Genomic DNA, 11,775 nt, shown 5'->3' with positions numbered 1-11,775 from the left:
GCATTCTGACTCCATTCTGACTATCTACGTGGAACGCAGGTTTTCCAGGAAAAAAGGTTAGAAAATAAAACTTGATACAGGAGATACTTGGAGAGCTTTTTTATCGAAACAACCAAGTTTGAACTTTCAGCACAAACAAGTTCAGAAATAACAACAGGAAAGTTAAGGCAAAAATGTACATCTTCTATCGAATCAAAAGTTAGGGGAATTTATTTTTTGCATGAAAGTAGCGGGTGGAGAAGGGGGTTGTGCTCTATTTGTAGCTAGATGTCGGCGGCAATTTGGCATCAAGGAATATGAAAATGACGGAGGCAACTATCTGTTTTGAATTTCATATTCTAGTCTGATGTGAAAAAATGTTCAAAATGCGATGTGTACGCAGAGAGGAGTAACGCGACAAACACACTGACAGAAAGTAATTAATTACAAACACGAATAAGTAAATGAAATCAACCATAGGAGTTATTAAAATGGTATAAAAAAGATAAGTATCTATAGACAAAATTGCTTCATAAACCAAAAAAGATATTCGACATTTTACATTTAATAATTTATTTATATTTCGCCACATGCACCAATTTATCTCCTGTAAGATGATGCTACAATGTGATGTGAATGTTATATGAATGTTATATGAATGTCACAATTATCCTGCTTTTGGAGTCTAACTTTGTACATATGAGATTAAAAAGATGGTTGACTGCATTACGATCTCATGCCTATTAATGTGGAAAGCGTGAACTTTTGGTTGGAAATAAAGGGACTTAAAGTACTTACAGAGAAAACTACTTTGGATAAATACTTGTTTTCTGATAATGTCGATTTATAAGATACATTTTTAAAAACTGATATAGTCTCAAATAATACTTTCAATACCATATTTACATTCGACATAATAATAATAATAATAATAATAATAATAATAATAATAATAATAATAATAATAATAATAATATATTTGCTAGAATAGCAACCCAAAGGTTGAAGTTTTACAATTTATCATAAATAAAATCATACGAGTATCTAAAAGTAACTAAAATTATAAACTAAAAGACCAAAGCTTTAAAACAAGACTTATAAGACAATTTGGAGCAGTATTTTACATGAAATTTAAAAGATTGTGCATTGTAAATGACGATTCAAAAAGCGCCGTTTTCACTCTCGGTATTAAAAAATGTTGCTGGCCCTGAATTTTCTTGGATTCTTATCTTTAAACAGATGGTGGAACTTATTAAAATCCCTGATTTTTGTAAATAGTTCTTAAATAAAACGTCTCTTTTCTCCCTCAGAGAGGTGAGATTACTAGCCTTTAGGGCATCCTTGTAAGTATAAAATGGTTTAATAATTCTAAGAGCTCTCCTTTGAACAGATTCTAAGCATTCGGCTGTAAGACCAGGCCTGCACACAGGGCATGCATATTCTAGGATTGATCTAATAATTTATTGATATATAACTGTTAGATTCTCAGTGGCCAGATTTGCCCTTTCCAACTGCCTGGGATAAAAAAAAGAAAGTCTTCTAAGGTGTCTGTCTTCAATCTAAGGTACAGCTGTCACACAAAAATGCTAGAAAAACACCTTCTACATTTATCATTAAAGAAATCAAGCTCTCCTCCACTTCCTTCATATATTCATTAGATGTCATGATCAAAAATTCAGTAGAATTTCTGGTTCAAACTGTCTAAAACTGTTGAAAAGATTGAAGCTGAGGTGAGGCCTGGCTGCTGTCAAGCGCACACGAAATCTGTAAGCTTTAAAGTTGTTTTTTTTTTCTTAGTTCAAACTATGTTGTTTGCAAAGCCTAGTATTAATTTTTTATTGATTCTTTAAAATAAGAATATGAGATATAAGTTATTCACAGATGATAGCACTCAAAATATTGTGAAATGGTCCGTCATAAAGACTCTTTTCTATGAATCAAAATCTAGAAATTTGAACAACTTTTCGTTTAAAATAATGAGTGAGTGTTATTTAAAATAGTTACAAAAAGAGCCTGCTATTGATAAGCAGGTACTGTAGTGTAAGCCTAAACCATACTTAGACATTAAGTGAAGTGATCAAAAATTACATTCCAAATTGTATCCTAATGAATCGACTTTATCAGTGTTCTAAACTGGCATAGGTTACGATGTAAATAAAAATATATATTATAAATTTAAGGAGATTTTATAGCTGTGCCTGCGAATAGAGTAAAATATTGCTATACATTAGCACTTTTCTTTGTAATTTATCCTTAAGAAAATGCAAATATTAAGAAAATATTTTAAAAATCACAGGTAATGAAATGCAAATATATCTCATTTGTCACACCTGTAAGGATAATGATATGTGCTTTGATGTAAGACATCCCCTTCACATGCCATACAAGCAAACTGGCAGCTTGGCCAAATAACTTGGTCAACTAACTTGCCCATTATGTTGTTAACAATGCAAAGACACCATAAAGACTGGGCCCAGCCAGGGCGTAATTATCATGGGGTCTGGGCATCTTATGCACAGGACTAGATAATATATATATATATATATATATATATATATATATAACATTTGCCTTTGGACACTCCAAGTTTTCACATCACCGTCCTACTAAGACCCTAAGGCCCTGCCATACACTGGAAATCACTAACACCACGAGGCCCATACACGCCCACAGACACCACACGGAACACTGGAACGAGAGAGAATAAATACATAAATTTTGAATTGCAAAAGGGTTGGTCCTGTTACTGTTGATAATAATATTTCATAGGCAAATAAATATGAGTAATTATTCATTAATCTATCTGTTTTCTACACATTGATCTCGCTATTTTTTTCTAAAAACCACTCACTCTGGACCATGGGACAACCAACGGCCCTGAATGCATCCTGTTAGTTATCATGTCTTCAATTTGGGAGGCAGCAGTTTCCCCAGTCTGGAAGTCAGAATTTTCCAACATGATCACTCTGCCCTCACACAGCTGGACAAAATGTTGGAAGTCCCTTGGACTTTCCTTCAAATTTTCGTCTAACTTCAGGTCGGCTTCATGGTTAGTGAAGGTGAATATTATGATGGTGCGTGTGTGGTAGTCTGGCCCGAATGCGTCCTTAAGTTGATGTATTAAAGAAATCACGGAGCTTGTGATGCGCCAATAACGCAGCACGAATAACACAGCGTGCACTTCACCGACCGCGTGGGCTTTTGCGTTTATCACGCGCAGCACGTGCGAGTCCGTTGTGTCCAGTGACCCGAAACCCGGGGTATCATAGAATGTACATTTCTCGTGCGTTCTCTCCTCTACTTTGTACCCCTTAACTCCCTTATAATTTTTGTCCCGTATAATGTTTATCATAGAAGCTGACTTGCCGTGTCCCTTGTACCCCACTATAAACACGTTATAGTCTTGCATACTGTGGCATACAATGCTGTTTTTTTCCAGTTTTTGATACGCCATTCTCCTGCTCATTACGGCTACTTGGGCTTTTCTTTAACTACTCACAGTTGCTTAATAGTTATGAAGACTTGTACCCTTTACAGAGCCAGATACCTGTCTGGATGCCCTCTATCAGGGTGACAGCCGGTCTCGAGGGAGAGGGTCCAAGGGTTCAGCGTGTGTCTCTCTAACAGTCCACTGCTGGACAAATCTTCTTGACCAGCGCCTTGGCCGCAGCAATAATAATAACCTGTGTCCTGGGTATTTCGTCTCTAGAATTTAGTGTCTAGAATTCATGGCCTCAACTCAACCTTCATGCGGAACAGATATGGCCGACCGTTTTTTAGCGTGTGGTTAATCTCGAATTGGTACATTGCATAGGCGCCATCTATATGTTGAAATTCTTGCTGTGTTTTTGTTTTCTTCAATTGGACGCCATCTTCTTTTATTGAAACATTTATTAGATATTTATTGATATGACAATTGTTCCTATTTGAAATACAAACATACTTTAATTTGCACATGCGTACACATATACACAAATAGTAATAAATAGTGAAAAATAGCATAACAATAATAATGATTATTATTATTATTATTGAATTTAAAATACAAATGTGTGCTGTAGAATTTTCAATGTATCTTGAATGAATAATAAAAAGGGTAGGAATAAAGACCAGGACACAAAATATTGATCAAAACAAATGATGAAGCCCTTAACACGTGTAGGCATATTTTATGTTTTATGCATTCACCTTAGCATACGCACACACATATATACACGTTTCTGCACAAATTAGAAAAAAAAAAAAAAAAAGAAAAAAAAAAACGTACACAAAATCTCGAAGAAACATATTTTCACAATCACACACATTATACACAAACATGCAAAACATATGAAATGATTACTTTATCTGCTGCAGCCCCAGATAACAACCACAATAATGTCAGTTGTGCTAGGTGAGATGTGTCCGACCTAACACAATTGTGAAAATAAATGTCCAAGTCAAAGAGGGAAAAATATAAAGTAAAACAAAATATTTTACTTTAAAAGCCCAATTAATAGATTATAAAATAAATAAATAAATAAATAAATAAATAAATAAATAAATAATAGTTATTTATGGAGCACTAAAATGTGTACAGCTTACATTTACAGGCTCTCTATTCTACAGACTTGACATTAAATATGGAATATTTCAGTTTCGAATGTATACCTAGGTAAAAATGCGTTTTTTTTTTTCAGAAAACTCCGATCTCATATAAGATTTGTTAATGGAGAACTGTGTAGTAAGGTGTGTCGCTACCAATTTACTGACTTTCAGGTCTGTTGCGCTGCTAATTAAGGATATTCAGTGATTTAATTGGGAAGTGTTCCTTTGGGCTGGTCAAAGCTTGGCTTAGGCAAAGCTTGGTTCTGTCAAAAAAGTATCCATATGTCGACAACTACTGCATAGAAGAATTTGAAATTTTGCATGCAAGCGGTCAGTTTTGCAGTGCGGAAGATAAGTAAAGTAGTGTATTACAAATTTTTTAATCTATGGCAGAATGGCGCAAAAAAGACAGACATTACCAGACAGATCATAGCGACAAACAGAACGGTCCCCACAGTTTTATAGAGTAATGCCCAGGCTGATGTACCTACACAGAGGTCACCCCCAGTGTATCAATATCTTACCTACAGGGTACAAGACTCACTGTCTTTCGGGATACGCTGCTGCAACTAAACAAAAAACACAAAAAACACAGTCCGTTCAGAACGAGGGGTAAATTGCCACCAAAATGCGTTTTTCAAAGCCCTTAGCGAACACCAAACTGGGTTTAGCAGGTAAAAACACCAAATAACCTCCGATGCACCCACTGTAAACAGCAAAACATCGTCGTCTGTTTCTCTTATGAATTGGGGGCCATGACCGTTTCTGGGTAGAACATGGCTTTCTTTATTGAGGTCAGGTTTCACCTGTACCGCCCAATTAGTCAAAACAGAGTTTACAGATATCCAGAAGAGGCCTACGACGAAGCATATACCGGGTCTAAAGTGACAAGGGTGATTGACAGTGTCAGTATTTGGAGTGGATACCACACTGGTGCCAAACACCAATTGTAGTCATCGACGAAAACCTGAACCAGATCAAATCAAGGAATAATCTCGTAACCACTTGACTATCATTTGATAGGGGGCACCTTAGGAACAATTTTAGGTTGCACGGTGAGGTTGCAGGTTCACACAGAGCACTTTTAATAGCAGATAACTTATAGAACCAAGGGAATGAGCAGCTACCCTGGTCATCAAAATCGCCACATTTGAACCACATAGACAATATTTCGGTAGGCCATTACTCGACGAATCAACCGCCTATATGTCCTACAACAAAACTGGACCAGATTGGACACTTTTAGACCGATGCCTAGAATATTATTCCAGATTGAACTCTAAAAACCTACCCCAAGGAATGCCTTGCCGCTTGAGAGCGCTGGCAACAGCCAGAAGAGGCCAGGCGTAACAGCGACCATTACTGTGACTATAGCAACTGACATAAGGGTCTTTTGTGGAGCGTTTAACTCTTTTACAGACGATAATTTGGAAAAATATGGAGATTCAAAATATCTCTTTTAATGGAAGTCGTATGACATAGAATAGGCAATGTGTTTTTGTTTGCTTCTCTGGCGAATTCCATCAATGAATTGATATCACAATGACATCAAAGAGATAATTCAAAGTTATTAAAACACGATTTAAATCCTTATTTTCATTTATCAGTCAGCAAAATAGGAAAAAAATTACTTGGAAAAAAATATTCCATATTAAATGTCAAGTCTGTACTAATATTTTTATAACATATATTTAAATACAGAATACATATGGCATGATGCCCGGGAAAAAGCTAAGGATAAACAGATATTGCTAATAATAGTTTTCAGTTTAAGATTCCATATTTTATCTAAGGCTTAAACGTGGGAGGAAAGGCAATGTTAAAAATACCAATGGCCGATCCAGAAAGAGTACATGGTATATTTTCCCCCTCCTAGTCGTGGGGTTCGGTTTGGTATTTTAGAGGGCGAACGGTGCCATTTGGTACAGTTATGAACTATGATTCAGCTAGATTAATTTCTAGTTTCAAGAGGGGTCCAATTTTGGTTTAATTTTTTTTCAGAAATCGAAGGGGGGGGGGGGGGGGGACAGGACCCCCTGACACTTAAACCCCACTTAAATCCGCACTGGTATAATACGCTAATATACAACATTGGTCAAAAAGGTTGTCCCACCCCCATTCCCATGTACTTTTTACTTACAAATGATCACCTCACAGATGTAAATTGTCAAAAATAGTGCTTTTTATTACAGATACCGTGTCTAACATGATTAATGGTTAAAAAATACAAGATAATGGTGAAAATATACACATTTTTACCATTTAGTAACATTTATAAGAGGTACCCCCTCAAATCCACTGTTTCACTGTGACTTCTACAGATGTAAAGAAATATCTATAAAATTGAAAAGACGCCATCAAATGTCACCAAATTCAAACACAATTAGCATTTGGATGTGCTCGTTAAAGATCACGTGCTTAACAGCGTGTGCGTCTACCGCGTACTGCAATTATCTCCTGTAGACGGCGCTACAAGCCTTCAACATAGGTAACAATTATGTTATGTGGGATTTGTCCCATTCATCCTAAAGAGCGTGGGGGAATTGGTCAAGATTATTTAGGAATTAGTTCCCCTTTACAATGCACATTCCAATTCATGCCACAGGTGGTTAGTAGGATTAATATCAGGACTCAACGGTTGTCCCATCCTCAGAGCCCTGTGTTTCTGCAACAAATCGTTTGCAAGACGAGAGCTGTGAGCAAGTGCGTTTTCACAATGAAGCCAGTAGCATCCCTGAAGTCATCTCTTGCAAATGGAGTAAGATATCTGTTAAGAATTTTACATTAAAATGCCCCTGTTACGTTTTGTTCCAAAAGGAACAATGTACTAATAACATGGGCGAGGAATGTTCTCCAAATGCGGACTGATCTAACACCTCAGGCGATATTATCCTACACACACCCTTCCAAGAGGCATTTTTATCATGTCTATGGACCCTCTATGACCATCGATAGGATACATGAAATAATTTGATTCTGCATCAAAATCGACTTCCTTCTAGTGATGGATGGCCAGGTTCAGGTGCCTGTGGGATCACTGAACGTAGCATTTTCAGCTGATAATATGTCATTCCATATTCAAGAACTGACTTTGGGGTTAACTCTAGGCTTTATCATGGCTGCACACTTGCTCACACCTCTCGCCTGGCAAGTGTTTGTTGAAGAAACAGAATGCTCTAAGGTTGGAACCACCATCTTTGAGCCCTGATATTAAACTTACCTGTACTAATCAACTGTGACATGAATTGGAGTGTGCAATGCAAAGGAGAACCAACCCCATAAAAACGTGGACCAACTCCCCCAACTTGTTGAAAAAGAATGGGACAATATCCCACAAAACATAATTGTTACCCGTGTTGAAGGCTTGTCGCGCCGTCTACAGAAGATAATTGCAGTGCGCGGTAGACGCACACGCTGTTAGGCACGTGACCTTTAACGAGCACACCCTAATGCTAATTGTGTGTGAATTTGGTGACATTTAATGCTGTCTTTTCAATTTTATAGACATTTCTGTACATCTGTAGAAGTCACAGTGAAACAGTGGATTTGAGGGGGTGCCTCTTATAAATGTTACTAAATGGTATAAAATGTGTATATTTTCACCACTATTTTGTGTTTTTTTAAAACCATTAATCATGTTAGACACGATATCTGTAATAAAAAGCACTATTTCTAACAAACTACAGCTGTGAAGTGATCATTTGTAAATAAAAGTACATGGAAATGGGGGTGGGACAACCTTTTTGACCAATGTTGTATAGATATGGCAACAGGTGGTAGCACATGTCAAAAAGAACAAACATCGTGACATTGGCCATGTCAATTAAAGAGTACATTTGGGTTAATCGTTAAAGCAAAACATGCTATTTGTAATATTTCGTATACATTTTATGATACAGAACACATTATTTGCTTCAAAGTTTGCTATGTGCAAACTACGAAAAATAACACCTTTCATTTGACGTACTTTCGCTTTCATAGCTCAATAGTTGTTAATCATTAAATATCACGACTCTCTTCCATGAAACGTAAACCCACGTGGCTAATGTAGACCTCATCGCTGCCTTGGACCTGATAATGCGCTTGTACCGTTAACGGGGTCGATGGTGTATGCATTGGCGCATGTACTGTAGGAAGCAATATTTTGAAAGGTCACAGACGTAAACAACAAAGATGGCGGAACCTACAGCTGATGGTAAGACGCAGTGTTCCATTATTAGCACATTTTCATCACTTACATTTGTTTTAAATAATTCCATGATGTTTTTAATTTGTGCATAACGTTCATCATTTCATACAGTGCGACGTATTATAATATATCACATAATGATCTAGAAGACAGACCAAGCGTATGTGCAGTAGGACGATTTGTGATAGTGTAATGTTTACATTATGCCTACATGTATATATTGTGAACTATGATCTACTAGGACAGGATTGGGCAAGGCAATTTGTTCGAGTAACCTGGATATTTGTTCGAGGCAGTGCTTATATTACATTCAGCTAATGGCATGTATGTTCAACAACACTTAATGCTATTTAACCGAATCATGTGATTGTGTACACAAATAAGAGTTTAGTGTGTGTGTGTGTGTGTGTGTGTTTGTGTGTGTTTATAGAGGGGGTTAATGTTTTTCATTTTTCAAATTTTCTCCCCACCATCTTCACGCTATCTGTAAATCGCTGGCTCCTTATTTTGACACCCCCTTTCCCTCTCCCTCTTCTCGTTAATGCCTTTCCCTTGTCTTGCCACGGTAAAACCAGAAAAAAGGCATTAAGTTGACTTACGATGTGATTTTCTCTGTAATTTGACCCGGTAGACGAAATGTATTTATCTAATACTCATTAGATCGATGTTTCCCAAACATAATGTTTAATGACCATATAGAAAATATTTTTTTCTTGGAGCCAACCGCCATTTTCCCAGTTTCCAAACCAAGGTACATTTTGTAGATCATCCCAAAGCTGTAACTTAAATTAATTCGTAAATGAGCCAAAATGTTCACTATACCACCTAGCGGTCAGTGAGTGTCAACATCTTCTTACATCAGTCTGATAAAGGCCTTCGCCCAGGTTGGCCGTAAGCTAACGATACGAAAATATTTCGGCTTGTATTTGATAATTTCCATTTATGATAAATGAATTCGTGTTTGCATTATTTTTCAGATTACATTGAACACTTAAGCGTGATGCTTGTCGGTCGAAAGGGGCACGGAAGAACGTCTCTGGCTCGTGTTCTTCTTGCCCAATCATATTCCCCCGACCAGACCGAATGCTGTGTAGACATGTGTTTCATGGAGACATAAAAAGCTCTGCAAATGACACATGGAAATTAACACTTATAGATACACCTGGAACTGGGGATTTAGATTTTACCAAAGAGCACATTGTAGAGACCATCCGGCGCCAAATAGAAGGTGTACAGCAAGTCGACACATTTTTATACTTGTTAAGATATAACTTAAGAGTCAGATCAACAGAAATAGAGGCTATAGACCTCTTGGAAGATAAATTCTTCGGTACATTTTTGAAGAGGGCCATCTTTGTGTTTGTCCATGACGGTAGAACAGCTCTCAACAGTGAACAAAAGCAAAATTTCATGGATTCGCTACCAAAGACTTTTAAGGAGAAAGCAGAACTGGCCGGAAATCGTATTTGTATAGTCGGCACTGCCGAACCAAATAGCATACTATGTTTTTTGGAGGAGCTGCGAGGAATGGTCAGAGAGATTATGCGTGAACAAGCAAAACCGTGCATTCTGAAGGTAATGATTGCTACGTTTCTTTCAAATGCTTTTTATACCAAAAAGAAGGGCTGGGCATTATTGTTTTCCTCTTCCCAAGTGTTTCTAGGGCACTGATAAAATTGTTTTTAAGGCAAATTTGATGTTTATTTTTTCCCAATTTGTATATTCTGGGTATTTTATTATTTTTTCTATACATTTGTAAAGGTTTTATAAAGATTTAAGATATAATCTAAAATAAATAAAAAGTGTTACTATTATTAGTATTATTTATATGACTACAGCCTTTATTATCTACTATATTTATTTTGTTAAAGGAGGAAGCATTGTTGTGGGACATCTTCCAGTACATCTCCGTGCTTGAATATAGCACTAATGGACAGTTTGGAAACGAAGGAAACGACTTTGATGATTTCTTTGTTGTCGACTTTGAAGATGTGGACTCCAAAGTTGGCACATGGGTCAAAGTTGACGTCAGTAATCAAAAGTGATCATTTGTAATGGATGATGCCATAGACAAACAAAAAGCCATTGCGCACCAAAACCGTTGTAGTGAACTGTAAATTGATTACTTCGGTAGTTTGACTACATTGAAAGGAAGAAATGGAAGTCTCAAGTGATCATAAACTAGATGAAATTTTGAAGGTTGGTGTCAGATGAAACTACAGGGAAATCTCTGGGACAGATAAATTATCATGAGTCCAATATCAATCACAGTTGAGCAAGCTTTGGCAACTTTCATATTTTAACAATTCTTTCTTGTGATGATCCCTTAATCTTGCAAAAAGAAATAAATCTTCAGAATTGATCAGAACCGAGGGCAACACTAGTATGTCATAAGAAAAAAACGAAAAATGTTCAGTCATATCTCATTCTGTTTCGTTTGCTTAACTACCTTTATAGAATAACAAGAATGTGTTATAAAACGTGTATTAAAGGTTTATAAGAGCTGCAAGTCCAATACTTCGCCTTTTAGGCAAATGTACTGCTTGTGGGAAGTTCAGGTGCTGCAAGTTTATAGATAATGTGAACATTAATTAAATGTCTTTGCGCTTTTAATCTCCAATTAAAGATTATTTATTATTCAAAATATATAATTTTGCTTTTTTTTTTCAATATTTACGTTTAAAATGAGTTCTTTACACGTTCAAAATTTTAAAAGAAATGTCAAATTTACAGCAAAATATTCTGAAAAGTTAAGATATCTCCAATCTAAGACTTCAAGAAAGAAAATACCTTTTTTTGCAAAAAAGGGGGCTGAATAGTCGGGCCAGGCAATTAATAAATGATTCGTGGGTAGGAAAAAGTGTTATTTTCTCGAGAAAAATTAGAAATCGTCCAAAAACCGCTTAAACCAATACCTTTGAATTGTGCCATATATTGTGCTATCAAAACATTATCTTTCACTTAATTAAAAATGAATTGCATCATTTGTTAAAACATTAAAGAATACACATTGAATGACC

The 11,775-nt window shown here is 36.3% G+C and overlaps 2 protein-coding genes across 2 annotated transcripts; one reads left to right on the top strand and one right to left on the bottom strand.

Annotated features, from left to right (window-relative positions):
• Positions 1-542: 542 nt before the first annotated feature.
• Positions 543-3,760, bottom strand: LOC147759199 (uncharacterized). Its single transcript, XM_086998598.1, has 2 exons — positions 2,831-3,760; positions 543-2,667 (listed from the first exon to the last, which is right to left on the bottom strand). The coding sequence occupies exons 1-2, from the start codon at positions 3,443-3,445 to the stop codon at positions 2,575-2,577; spliced, it is 708 nt and encodes a 235-aa protein (XP_086854724.1). The 5' UTR covers positions 3,446-3,760; the 3' UTR covers positions 543-2,574.
• A 4,842-nt stretch (positions 3,761-8,602) lies between these two features.
• LOC147759198 (uncharacterized) lies at positions 8,603-11,401 on the top strand. The gene is made up of 3 exons (XM_086998669.1): positions 8,603-8,761; positions 9,733-10,330; positions 10,627-11,401. The coding sequence occupies exons 2-3, from the start codon at positions 9,839-9,841 to the stop codon at positions 10,798-10,800; spliced, it is 666 nt and encodes a 221-aa protein (XP_086854795.1). The 5' UTR covers positions 8,603-8,761; positions 9,733-9,838; the 3' UTR covers positions 10,801-11,401.
• The last annotated feature ends 374 nt before the right edge of the window (positions 11,402-11,775 follow it).

The sequence above is a fragment of the Lingula anatina genome, unplaced genomic scaffold (genome assembly GCF_051362555.1).
Source record: "Lingula anatina isolate TDL-2025a unplaced genomic scaffold, LinAna3.0 unanchor82, whole genome shotgun sequence".
NCBI classification, from domain to species: Eukaryota; Metazoa; Brachiopoda; class Lingulata; order Lingulida; family Lingulidae; genus Lingula; species Lingula anatina.
This window is presented reverse-complemented; position numbering and strand designations above follow the sequence as displayed.